Source organism: Pseudopipra pipra, chromosome 5 (genome assembly GCF_036250125.1).
Source record: "Pseudopipra pipra isolate bDixPip1 chromosome 5, bDixPip1.hap1, whole genome shotgun sequence".
Lineage (NCBI taxonomy): Eukaryota > Metazoa > Chordata > Aves > Passeriformes > Pipridae > Pseudopipra > Pseudopipra pipra.
Genome location: NC_087553.1, coordinates 30,089,132 through 30,103,253, shown reverse-complemented (window position 1 = coordinate 30,103,253; position 14,122 = coordinate 30,089,132). Strand labels below are relative to the sequence as shown.

The following is a 14,122-nucleotide window of genomic DNA, read 5'->3' as shown; positions in this document are numbered from 1 at the left end:
AAGATGGAAATATTTTAGCAAAGACAGCAATTTTGGTAGTGAGAGTGTGTCACTACACACTGTTGCACAGCCAATGTCTTGGCTGATGTAAGCAAGATAATTCACTTAAAACTACTGTTTCAGGTGGTCAGATCCAGCAGCAGTGTTAGTCTATCCACACAGCCTACCTTTTCAGGCTGTTTTCTGTTCATAAGGGCAAAACACAGTATGATTTTTAAAGCAAGACTGATGTGCAGGATAATTTTAAGAAATTCTGCCATTTGAAAATCACTGAATATACAAATTACATAATATGTAAGACCTGAACATATTTAAAAAGAAAAAAAAAGATGCAGACTCAACTAATGTGAATTTATTTATACAAAAATGATGAATAACCACAGGAATATTTACAGCTTTGAACTGTTTTCATTTACAAAATAAAGATTCTATTCTTACATTTAGACAGTATGATTTAGGACTGCTTCGAATAAAAGGCTATTTGGATGGTAAATGCAGGGGAGAGCAGTTATGGCAAACAAATACACTGAATGTGTCTTTCCAAATATCTCTTTACATTATTATGTAATATACATAGTGTAATAATCAAGTTTCCATGCACAAAAAATATTTAGTAAAATGTGTTGCATAGCTGCTCAGCTATCCATTTGTTTTAAGTCCTTTGGGCACAAAATACAGTTTTAAGTTAAAGAGAATTCAGGATCCTAGAACCTTTAATTTATCCATGAATAAAAATGTTAGAACTAATATTCAATGCTAATGTTTGTCTCATACTCTGCTAACCAATCTTAAATTAATTATGAACTATAGATTCTTATAAGAGGAGGTAGCCAAGTGTCTAAAAATTTCTGGTCATGCTTTAGTGTTTAGTCAAATCAATAAGTAAATACTTTACTTTCGATGGTAATGCATCAAAATGGGATGTGAACTGGAGAAACAGACCAAATTTGAAAAGCAACCATCTGAAAATGTTATGCAAATGCCTGTGTTGCAGGTTCTTCATATGACACAAAGCACTAATGCTGGAGAAAGAGGAAAAGAAATATTCAAACATGTTTACAAAGACAATTTATTTAACACAGAATTAGACTGCAATATGTATACGACTGTTTTTAAGGCTCCATTCCAATCTATTTCTGTCACAGATCTTTTGATTGATCAGCTACTTCTGGAAGAAGTCCTCTGATTATCTCAGAACATTTTAAACTATTTTCTCACTCTGCACCAAATCCTCTAGAGGTAGTTTGATGCCATACGAGGCAGAACTTGGGCACCTTGTTCAGTATGTTTTGACTTTTATTGCTCTGTTTTGCAGCAGGGAATATATTAAACCATAAACTGAAATTAAATTAGCTGGCTCCTAACCAAATTTCTGATTCATTTGCTGGTTCATGACTTGCCATCTTCATTGGTGTGCAATCCCTATGAAAATATTAAGAAGCTCTTCCCTTTGATACTATCAACAGGAAGAGACATATCACATTTATATCGGTTTAGTTTTGGATACAGTAAAAACCATGGCAGAAATCATCCTGAAGAGACATGCTAATAACTTATTTAGCTTGGTGAGCAGCTGGTTTTGAAAATTAAGTAAAAGCCCTTTATATGTAACAAGAGAAAAGTATTCACTTAGCACATTTGTATTACAATAAAAGAGAATAAAGGCTTTGATCAGTCCTACTTAATTTCCAACATTATCTGGTCAAATCTCTAGCATTCCTGAGGAAAGTCAGATCTACAGCTTTAAGTCCCTGATTCATAAGGTACTCTACTGAAATGCTTGAAGCCAATGAAATTACTTGTATACTTAATATTAAGCATTTGACTTCGAAGCCCACTACTGACTTAACAGAAGCTCTAAGAAATTAAGCTTCTTCAGAGCTCTGTTAGTATCTTAGACCTGACTTTGAGGTATTTGAGGAAATAAGAGAATTTTGGTTTGCATTTTCATTCTTGGCCTTTCTGTCATAACTACTAACTGTTCTATCATCTATTCTCTTTCCATTGTGAGGCCACAAAATAGCTATTAATGCGTATTCAAACTATTAATTGAAAGTTAATGGCTCTTAATTCTGTTACCAAAACCAGCTTGATTCAGAGGACTATCGACAAGTAGTAAAATTAACTGACTACACATGCATTGCATTTGACATAAAAATGGCTTCCTTTCATGTGGTTTTCATAGTTCTAGTTCCATTTATGCTATTACAGTGTTAAAAATCTTTCAAAGTTAAATAGAATAAATGCACCAGAATCATCAGTAAATATTTCCTAATGAGGTATGCTGATGATTTTCTTAAAGAAAAAAAACAAAACCCAAACACCTAAAACTGAACTATGTTTTAAAGTGTCAAAGAAAACAAATCATATTGTAAACAAAAGGTATTTCAAAGAATGGTATGCATTTTCAATGCCTTCTGCACTAAGAAAGCTGTGTTGTCTTGGTATGGCAATTCCAGTTTAAAAATAATATTTAAATATACAATAGTTTAAAATTTTGGGAGAGGAGGGTGCATATATTTGTTTAATGTTCTTTGAACAATAGTTTATACAGTGTTTCATTTTTGTATACAGAACTCATTTGACACAAAGTTTTGAAACAAATAAGATATTTTGCCTTTTCTCTGATTATCAAAAATGTATTTTTACTCTGCTTTAAATTACTAGTGGAAACATAAAAGATACTATATCCTCCAATTTATTGAAGATAACTCATTTAATCTCTTTTGCTTCTGTAGTACTGTAAGAGCTCTAGTGCCTTATCCCTGTAATTGTAAAGTCTGTTTTAAAATATTTTTCCCTTTTCTGTTTTTTTAATAATTGAACTGTATTTTGCTTTTGTGATACGGAATTTGTTGTACTGTTTTAATGAACTGGTAAGCATGATTTCAACTGCCATTCAAAGAAAGGAGCAGCAATATCATACAACTTCTCATAAAGGAGCTTACATAGCCAACAAAGATCCAAAATCTGTGAAATTCCTATACTGATCTGTTCTTGCTAAATTGCTAAGTGAACATCAGCAGCTCAAGACCTATACACAAATCATGAGGAACTGTACAATTGCAACAGATCTGTTTTGTGTTTTGCCTTTTTTTTTTTTTTTTTAAAAAAGCATAAAGTTTATGAATCTGTTGACTAACAATCTGCCATTCTGAGGACATGGGCACTTTGGACCTCAATGCAGACCTCACAAATAATTCTGCCCATTAAAGTAAACATTGGAATTTAATAAATAACACATTTTGTATCAACACAGAAATACATACAATTCTTTAAAAAAATATTACTTTACACTAAAAATGCAACAACTCCTAATCCTGACAAATATACAATTTTGTGTAGGTTGAGACGGCAGGATTCTGTTTCACTGAACAGTTGCTGTAGTCGTTTTACCACCATCCTGGATATTTTCCTTTAAATTTGCAGACATGATGCTGACACTGCTATAAGACAGTGCCTTCTTGAAAAGCTTCTATCCACCTGTTAGAAAATTAAACACTGTTAGGAAGTTGCTGATAGAAGAGTAAATCTCACTGTTGTCAGTAGCTACAGATTCACACAAGAAGTAATATCATACTTTCATTACCAGTTGGTCTGTGAGTGCAAATGCCAACGAGTCCAAACATACAAAGCTTGCTGGGGACATATTAAATATTGGTACAAGGCCATATGATAGAAACTTTTTTGTGTACCTCTCCCATACTGAAGTTATATGCACAAAAAACAGGTGAAGCTGGCAAATCAAATCCTCAAAAAGCAGGATATGCCAAAGTGCTGCATACTTTAAAAAACCCCAGTACTGCCTTCTCTTATTTCACTGCAAACATGCCCTGGGATGAATCAGGACACTACTGTAACTGAGGTATTTGTCTCCTGTCTGCATAACCCATGCCCTCTGCTTTTGCAGCTGGTACCAGGGCGTTACCGATGACTAGTGGGGCTGAGGGAAGAGGTCACAGGGTGAAAGGTGGGGGTTAGGGGGAAGTCCCAAACAGCTGATCCAAGGTGTCTCAAACTGGAAATTCAAAGTTAATATTCAGCTACTTTTACACCCTATAGCTGTGGTTTCTGTTCCTACTTGATTAGGAGGGTGATATTCATTCAGGAGGATAAACATCCTCAGCTTCCCAAGGATGAAAAAATTAAAGTTCCTGAAGCACCCTGATGCTACACAGACAAATACAATAAAAAATGGAATAATTCTGTCTTCTGAGTGAGGGCTGAACTCTGTGTATGTGAAGTTAAGGGGCCGACATGACGACGATTTTTTTCCAAGTGAAAATTTTGCGAGAACTGAATGACACAAAGACTGTAATTATCTTTATCATAGAAATTCAAACCCATCTTAGTATTCACAGAGTATCTAAACATTAGTCACAGATGTTGGCTCTTCCTTGCCCTGAGCATTTAATTTTGTAACTGCGTGCATGTTCTTTGAATTCAAGCTTTTGGTATGAACATATTAAGCACGTCTATGTCCTCATGCCTGTCTGCACACACAACTCAAGCATCTACCCCTTACTTTTTAGGGCTCACTGTATTTTCCACTGCCATCCATACATTAAAAACAATTAAAGTGGAATACAATTACAAAAAAAACATCCCTTAACAGCTTAAGCATTGAACATAGCACTGGACTTCTAAAACCTCACTGAAAAATAAGCATCTGTTAAAATTTATTACTGCACTCATACAAATGCATCAGATATTTCTTTGGCCCTAGCAGGAAAAAATAGTGTCCACTGATGCTAACAGACCAACGGCACGTTCTTTGTTTTTCCTTTTAATGCTGTCAAAGCAGCATTTATTCTGGAGGTTCAGCATAAATCTCCTAAGGATATTAAATACTTGGAGAAAGCTCAAAATTCAAGGTACTTAATGTTATTCCTAGCCCCAGTAAAATACACTATGTTCAATTTCAAGTTTTCCTACTGATGACAAAAGCCATTGTCTGAATAGAAAAACAAAGCTATTGAATGCCTTGGGGTTTTTTAGTTTGTTTTATATAGTACGGGAAACAAGAGAACACTGTCTCAATGAACAAGGAAACATTTGTGTGCATCTGCACAAAATACTCCCCAAAATCAAATAAAGACTTCTAGATTTTTTTATGTAGAGAAGTGTCATTAAGCACCTTCTCAGCTGTTCAAAATTTTCAGTTGTCCTGGGCACCTTGTTTTTTAGAATGTCTCTATTTGTAGAAACCTGGAGCCATTTGAATGCTTAAGTATTAATAATGGACTAGTTAGTGCATCAAATGTATTAATATAAAATTCATTTGGCAAAACTGCAGTGAAAGCAGTCAGATAAGACAGGCATATAGGAAAGATAGCTTACATGTATTCCATTTATGCTCATTTCTAGGTTACTATAAGATTCATGTAACAAATGTTTTCTACTGATTAATGACCAAGCTTCTAGCTTATTTTATATAGAACACACACGATATATAAATTGATAAATATGACTCCAAACTCAGACACATCAGCAGGACTTGAAATGAAACAGCTTGTGTAAATGTTCTTTCAATTCAAGGTTTTGGTCTGATTGTATTAAGCATGCCTAGGTGCTCATTTGCATCTGCACACACACTTCAAACTTTGGTCCTGTACTTTTTAGTGTCTGCTTTATTTTTCACTGCCATATATTCATCAAAAATAACTAACATTGACATGTGAAAAAAAAAGGAACATATCAGTTAATTCTTAGAACACATTTTCTGGAATGAGCTAGAAAAAAGAAAGATTTCTTATTTTATCTTTGACTCTCCCAGTCTCCTACGTTCAGTCTTTTCCCGAAGAGAGTCTGCTTCCTTCATTTCAGAAGCATTTCAGAAGTCCTAATGAAACCAGAACCTTGCATTTTAAGTAATTTAAAACTTATATTTACATACAATATAATATGGATCTTTGGTACATATGTTTAATGTGTGATTATGAACATTCACCACTTCTGAATTTTCTAGAAATATGTAACAGAAATGAATTCAAGTAGTTTCTTACTTTTGAGCTGAATGGGGATCATCTGCTTTGAATATGTAAAATAAAGTGTTTTTGTGCAGTAAATGGAACACTCTAGACTCTGAGTTTTCATCTTTTACTTCACTGACTGTGAATCCAAGTAAAGGCTGGCTCTCTAATGCTGCCACATCCTATTTAACAAGGGAAAAAAGGAAACAAGACAAAATTAGAGTTTGCCAGACATACTAAGGCATGCATTTAGACTTTATTCATATACCATACCATTGCAACAGACTATAAAAAAAAAAAAGTTGTTATAAACAGACATGCGCAAAATGCCACTTTTTATCTTCTCCATGCATGAAGCAGGAGACAGGAAATAACAAAACCTCATAGACTTCAACACTGCCAATCTTCTTTTCATTTCCCTGATAACATCTACCTTGCCTTTCGCTGTGTAGTCTCAGCATTCTGCTAGTAAGGAGTTCTTATATCAAAAGATCAACTACCACCTGGCAGCAGACCAAAGGTCCACCAACCCCAGTGCTCTCTCCAACAACCTTAAAAGTGAAGTGGGATGCTGTTAACTGCATGGAGTATGCTAAAAGGAGGAGCTAGGGATGCAACCTATGTTCTCAAGCACTGCAGTCAAGTTCCAAATACTTCAAATGGCTAAGCTTATTTCGCTTTCTGTTGCTGGAAATGAAAAGGATAGGGGAAAAATAGTTGCTGAGTGTTCACAAATGGTAGGTTAGGAAAGAGTAGCAAGAGAAGCTGTACCTTTTTGTTTTCTTTTATTTAGTTTCAAAACCTGGCTAAAAATGAAACCTGTCCCCTTCCTCATTCATCTCAAGTACTTACTTTTAATTTTTTTTTTAAATACACTTGCCTTTTAATAAATGAATACCACACAAAGCATTTTTAGAAGGGAAAAAAACCCAACTATTTTCATCCTGTGCAAATTCCAAAACAGTGTTTTGTAACTAGGCAAGGTTCTGCAATGCTTATGGATAGAAGAAAAAAAAAAAGCTAAAAAACCAAAGAATGTATATAAACGCTGACAAATCAGGTGATGACTTTGGTAATTGCCTCTCCAATGAAACAAGGGTGTCCTGTGAAAACAGCATTTCTTTATATTGGAAAAGCAAGTAAGGCTGAGCAATCTGTTTTGCTATCTCAGGTCTTTGTACCACTAATAGGTGTTTTTTTTACCACTGATCTTTATATCACTTGGAACTAATGTAAGTAGTTTAAGTGAGGTTTCCTGGCTAACGCAACACTGGATCTTCCCTTAAGACTCTATAACCAATGTCTCCTGCAATGGCTCATCAAGATGAAAAATAAGGACAGATATTCCTCAGTTTAAAGAAAACTGGAAAGAGTTAATTTTGTGATTGTGAGCTGCAAACTGAAGCTACTCTGTAAGGTTGATATCTCAGAGGAAGCCAAGCCAAAGAAAATTTAAAGTGACTGTCACAGACTAATATATCTTTCTTTACCTCCACCAAAGTCTCCTTTGCAACTAACAGAAGAAACACAATGCTCTCAAATATTTTTTTAATTGATGTAAAAGTAATTTTTTTCCACATAATTATTTAAGCTATTTTTAGAACTACTTTGTGGTTTTTTTTAATATTGCTAATACTGTAGTGGAAATAACATCACAGGTTTTGGACATAATTCAGAAGTTCTAAAAATAAAGGTTGGCAGGAACAACCCAGGAACAAATCTGAGCACAAACCAGGAAATAACTAGAGTGGATGTGGTGTGAGGGTGAAGAAGGGTAATTCTTTACATGGTCAGGATAGGTTGGGCCTTACATTTTGAAAGTAAGTGAGGAATAGCAATACCTTTCAACAGATGCTTTGGATGTTTTGCTCTTGAAAGCTAGTAGCAAACTCTAACATATAAAATTAGTCCAATATCTTCTGGTGCTACAATACATCCATATGTTACAAAACATTCAAAGATGCAATGAGGCTACATCCTTAGCACATACTGGGATGTGCAGAGCTTTTATATATATACACACACACACACATACACACACACACACATATTTATACCGAATAGAGATTATTCCACACTGCAATGGACTTATTTAGGACTACACATCCTAAATAAAAAAGCAAATGTCATTAGATAAGATGCATTTCTTTTTTTTCTACTGAATCACTGTGTATCAGATAGCAACTCCAGGCTGAAAACAACAGTTTGAGAAGAAGTAAAGAGATTTAGTTTGCTCATTTTCCAAGCATTCAAAAGATCTTATGGAACTGCAGAACAACATACTTCAAGACACTTTTGTAATGTTGGCTTTGCCACTAGCACACTGTGATGCATCCAAACAGACTCCCCATGTATTCAGCTGACTCAGAACATACCTACAGCTGAGCAATGGTGTGCAGTGCAGAGGTACTCAAACTAGGTCTGGAATCAGAAACAGCATAGCTATATCAATGTATTATGGTATCAAGCTCACTGGGCCTTTTCAAAATACTGCATTCACAATCAGATCAAATACTGTAAGGTGATCTACTTTTATATCTTGTTTCTATATCATAAAAATAAACAACTTTGTTACAGAGACAGTATTATCATTGGATATTTTATTTCTAATATGTAGTCTCTTACCTCACTAGCAGCATATGTGTATAGCACCTTATTTTTTATAACAAACCATAGGTGTTTCCATGGTTTCTTACTGCCCTTAGATCTGTGTAGGTAGCCACTCATTGTAGAGTCTTCTGTATTTGCTGAAACCTGAAGAGGAAAAACAAAATGAATCAACACACCCTAAGAGTACAAGTTTTCACAGTACAGGGTTTTTTTTAGGCAGATTTCCAAAGCCCTGCCTGTCAAAGACTCAAATTCTTACCTGATCTCAGGTTAGTGTTGCTAACTAACTTACATGGCTGAAAGAACAATTATTTTGTCTGCTACCATCTATCTGGTCTGGAAGAGAGGCTTCCACTGCCACTAAGGTTTGGAACTTAACTGAATGCAACAGGACAAGAGAGGGCTGAGGACTATGTATGCTGGAGAACACGCATTCCTACATCAGAAGAATCACAGAATCACAGAGTGGTTTGGGTTGGAAAGGACCTTAAAGATTATCTATTTCCAACCCCTCCGCCATGAGCAGGGACACCTTCCACTAGACCAGGTTGCTCAAAGCCCCATCCAGCCTGTTCTCAAACACTTCCAGGAATGGAGAGTCCACAACCTCTCTGGGTAACCTGTTCCACTTTCTCACCACCCTCACAGTAAAGAATTTCTTCCTAATATCTAATCTAAACCTACTCTTCTTCAGATTAAGGAGGGTCCCCCTTGTCCTATCACTACATGCCCTTGTGAAAAGTCCCTCACCAGCCTTCTTGTAGGCCCCCCTTCAGGTACTGGAAGGCTGCTCCAAGATCTCCCCAGAGATCTCTCCAGGCTGAACAGCTCCAATTCTCTCATGCTGTCCTATTAGGAGAGGTGTTCCAGCCCTCTGATCACCTTAGTGGCCCTCTCTGGACTTATGTTGCCCTTATTATGTTGACCATTATCATGCCCTTACTGTGTTGGGGACCCCAGAGCTGGGTGCAGCACTCCAAGTGGGGTCTTACCAGAGCGAGAAGAGGGAAAAAATTCCCTCCATTGACTTGCTGGCCACACTGCTTTTGATGCAGCCCAGGGCACAACCGGCTTTCTGGGCTGCAAGTGCACATTGCCAAGTTATGTTGAGCTTTTCATTCACAAACACCCTCAGGTCTCTCTTCCCAGGGCAAGCCTTAATCCATTCTCCACTCAACCTATATTTGTGCTTGGGATTTCCCTGACCCATATGCAGGACCTTGTGCTTGACCTTGTTGAACTTCATGAGGCCCACCTCTCAGGCCTGTCCAAGTCCCTCTGGATGACATCCCTCCCATCCAGCGTGTCAACTGCACCACACAGCTTGGTGTCATCTGCAGACTTGCTGAGAAAAATCACTACCTCCCATTCCCAAGACCTCCAGTGCATACAGAGAGGTAGGGTTTAGATCTACCTTTCCTAGTCATAAGCCAAGAGCTGAGTTGGTGTAGGAGTCTTCTCACTGATTGTTGGTGCAGAGGTAAATCACAATTCATGGAAACACAGGGAAGCAAGAAAGAAATTACAATTTTGTCTATCTATCTGAATCACAATCTTACAGGTGTTCATGCAGTTTACACACTACTTCACAGTTCACGTCCCTGCCTATTTAAAACTAAGGCCCAAACCACAGTTACAGATACATTTTGACTTTTGCTTCTAGAGAAGATTGCTAAAATATGGAATTGGTCTTTTGCATTGTTAATATTGATTATATAATACCAAGGCATCACTTTTGACTAATAATGCACTTACTTCTTTGAGGGCTGCAGGAATTTTTTTCTGCTTTCTTCCAGAGGGAATACTATGTAATACTGTAGACAAGGCACTTGATGGAGATTTATGGTTGACTGGGGATCCGCTCTTAGGAGTGCACTGGTTATCTAAAATGCACAGGATGAATATGTCACAGATGAAACATAGGCTGTTGATTCTTGGGCTTTTCTTCTTAAAGACAGCTGGCATTTTTATTCCCATTACAGTGTTTCAATAGTAACACCTAACTACACTAAATTCAGCACTGAATTAATGGTTCAGTGTTATCATCAACACCATGAGTTAGAAACCCCTAAATCACAATCAAACTAAAAAAAAAGCCATAAGAACTTCAGAACTAAACAAATTGGTCTTTTTTGTTTTCTTGATGTCGAACGGGGTGAAAATTAAGTCTTAAAAATCACACCAAATTTTTAGAGCTGTCCTCTGCAGTTCAGTCTGTATTTTACCTCTGTTCCCCAACTCTGCTCTTCAGTTCTCTACATCTGTTAACTTCTCAGCTTTTTTCAATATGGATGCTGTAGGACTCCTCTTCCAGCATCACACTGTCATACACAGAGCATATGCTGTCATTCTCCACTGCCACACGCAGTTCCTTCATCTCTCTTGGAAGACTTCTGCAACACCTCACTTCTTTAAAACCTCTTTTTCTAGCAACACCCACCAATTCTTTACAGCCCAACCTGAAATGAGTAGTTTCACTAAATCTACTTTTAGAGTTGTCCCTGAACTTGGTGAGGGTCTGAAAAAACGAGAAGAGCAGAAGAGTCATGGGATTTGCCAGCTGTACGGAACCTGCTCTGCAGCCCTTTTCCCAGCTAAAGGCACCTGCCATTGCCTGTAGCACAGCAGCCTCTAGTGCCCAGCACAGACACCTGCAGGTGGTCCACACAATTGCGTCCCGAGCACCACAGGCAACCACAGCTACAAGGGTTATCGATGCTGCTTTCCACATCCCTATGGGATCCATAGGTTTATTATTGCACTGGGGCGTCACAGATTTCCTAATACCCCTGAGAGCTTGTGTCAAACTGGAGCCTCTGCCACAGGGAAGGGCAGCAAACTCTTTCGGTCTCTGCTTACATCTCATTTGTGTATTTTATACTAAAGTATTTGGACATAGTTCAGTGCAACTCTTGTGAGATGGAACTCGATTTCCACCTCACTGGGAGGTGTCTCCATTGATTTTATATTTGTTTCTGCATAATGATATGAAGCTTCTTCAAAGAGACGTATTTGAATTTTCTCAGGATGAGTGAGGACACTGATTCTGGACCTTCTTTCTAAGCAAATGTTATTACCACCACGCTATTGAACCCTTGCTTTCCATAAGACACCACACTCTTAGAAAGCGTTTCAATGAAAACTGCTCTAGCTGTGGTGTTTTATACTGAAATCCATGTTGCCAGTGTTCAGTAGGCAATGGTTAGGAATTTTGCCTTCAGAACTGATGTACAGATATGCCAAATTCTTGAATTCCAGATGAGCTGAGGCTTGAGGTTGAAGAGACTCAGCTTCAATAAGATGAAAGCCCATGTTTTGACAGAGCCCCAGAGCTTAACTATCTCAGCAGCTTAGCTGTCAAAAATGAAGTTTACAGGCGTACAAGTTACAGAGGGAAAAAGTACACATGAATCCACTGGAAGGTCATGATAAGCTGCAAGGACATTAATATACACTTGTACCCTGTGATTAAAGAAAAGCAATGTAACACTAGTTATCTCAAAAGGAAAGCAGCATAAGCTACGGGTAATTACTGTAAGGTAAATGCACACGTTTCTGGAAGGAAGAGCCAATGCATTGCAAATTAATTTCCTAGCTTGTTTGGCATCTTAGAATCTCAGATGCCCATCACTTTTCAGGCACAAGAAGAATTAGACACTTGAACCCAGCAGTAAAGATGAGGCACAGACATACCATGTTAATAAGGGCCACAAAAATAAGACAGACAGTTTGTGAAGATTTTCTTTACCTTGTTTTTGTAGCTCCCTGAAGCAATGATCACATACTCTTGCTGGCTGGTTTTTCATATAGTCTAAGCCATGTTTATTTGATGAACAAGCTTGACAGACAATCTGGAAATAAATAAAACCATTATTGTACACGATGTGCACCTGTAAACAAGCAAATACTCAAAAGACATTCACTTCAGCACTGTTAAGCCCATCATACAATCCGAAATAGGCACTATTTTACAGTAAAAATGGTTTAAGATCTTGGATTTTTCCTGTGTCTTTATGCTCAACATGCTGCCCTTTCCTCCTCTTGAGTGATGTTTAAATATAAAAAAAAATCACTGAATTATACAACTCAATAAGCCAATGTTAACAATCCATGATATAACAGAATAAGCCTACTGTTACTGAGTGTTTTAAATAAAAAAATTTAAAAGAAATAATTAAAAAGTCATTGTTCTCTTGATGATTTCTCCATTGCATTGAATTCTAATTCTGTATTCTCACTTGATTAAAACAAGAAAAATAAAGGTTTATTAGATGTATCTTTCATAAGTGCTAAATATAAAACAAGCTTGGTATTAACTTAAAAACAAAAATCATGATTTATCTTATGGAAGTAATGAAGAAGATATTTCCTTATTTCAGCTAGCATTAATTTCTATTATGTAATTGCAAAAGCAACCATAAATAGCAGCCTAGAATGCAAAATAAAAAACATGTAACAGGTTGAAGGTTGAACACTGGTCAAGTTCAAGACCTGCCTTAAAAAAACCCCCAAAACCCAAACCCTAAACCACCAACCCCAACCCATTGTTTCTAATGCACATAATTGTGACATAGTACAGTGTTCCCTCAAAAAAGTGGTTGTGTGATGAGGCTCCTTTTGTGTTTGTCACACAAGGAACCTGTAGGGCTAACAGAAAAGGCAATCACCCAACCTTTCCGCATGCCCTGCAGTGATGCCTTCTCCAGGTCAATGTGAATTCACTTGTACAGATCATACACATGGTGGCTCTGGTATCAGGAATCCAGATCGGAGCCTTTGATCCCAGTGGACTATTTTCTTCCTGTTTTTCTGGATCTGCCTGAGAGAACATAAGCAGAATACCTTTACATTCAGTGATGAGAAATAAGATTAGTATTTATCAGAGATTATAGGAAAATGTTAATGATGTTGAAAAGCCTTCTCTGATAAATTGTTATGGTCTTAAATGTTATCTACTATTTCATCAGTGACCATTATAATGCAAGCCTGACAACAGAGCTGCATTTAATTAGTTCACAACAGCTCTGTCACTTTCAAGCTTTACCAGCCTACTTGTATCAACAGCTGCTTTATTTTAAAATCTTTTCATTTCATCTTTCTCTTCACAAGATCAGAGAGAGAAATGCAAAAGCTGGTTTGGGTTCTTTGGAAGAAAATAATTTTAAATTTATGAAGTAAAAAACATTATGAAATAGTATTCTGTTCTATCATCTGTTCACTTACCATTTACCATCCTGTTTTATTATTCATCATGGAACACCTCTTGTTTCTCTAAACACCTATAAGAAACTTTATATTCAAAAAGGGAACAAACCAACAATAATTTTGTGATATACCTCTTCAAGACTTTTGCTCGGATTAAATGTGATTCTCTTTTTTGTATATTCTTCAATTGACTTGGAGATAGCTTCTAACCACTCATCTCTTTCTGTAGCAGAACTGTTGGGGTAAAAAACCCACAAAACCAGTTTATTATTATTAACATTTAAGACTAAGCAAGTGTTGATTAGAATTTCATTAGCTTTATTACACACTGACGT

At 36.8% G+C, this 14,122-nt stretch overlaps 1 protein-coding gene across 2 annotated transcripts in view; it reads right to left on the bottom strand.

The window, feature by feature from the left end:
* Window positions 1–337: 337 nt before the first annotated feature.
* The window catches only part of FGD6 (FYVE, RhoGEF and PH domain containing 6), a 72,157-nt gene continuing 58,372 nt past the window's right edge, over window positions 338–14,122 (bottom strand). Inside the window, exons 15-21 of one of the 2 annotated variants that reach the window (XM_064655424.1) lie at window positions 13,919–14,021; window positions 13,255–13,401; window positions 12,331–12,433; window positions 10,338–10,465; window positions 8,598–8,726; window positions 6,006–6,154; window positions 338–3,483 (exon numbers count right to left, since the gene is read on the bottom strand). In XM_064655424.1, coding sequence (XP_064511494.1) covers window positions 3,447–3,483; window positions 6,006–6,154; window positions 8,598–8,726; window positions 10,338–10,465; window positions 12,331–12,433; window positions 13,255–13,401; window positions 13,919–14,021 — 796 coding nt within the window. In that variant the 3' untranslated portion in view covers window positions 338–3,446. Of the gene's footprint in view, window positions 3,484–6,005; window positions 6,155–8,597; window positions 8,727–10,337; window positions 10,466–12,330; window positions 12,434–13,254; window positions 13,402–13,918; window positions 14,022–14,122 lie in introns of those variants that run through there. The other variant, XR_010430719.1, reaches the window with a different exon arrangement.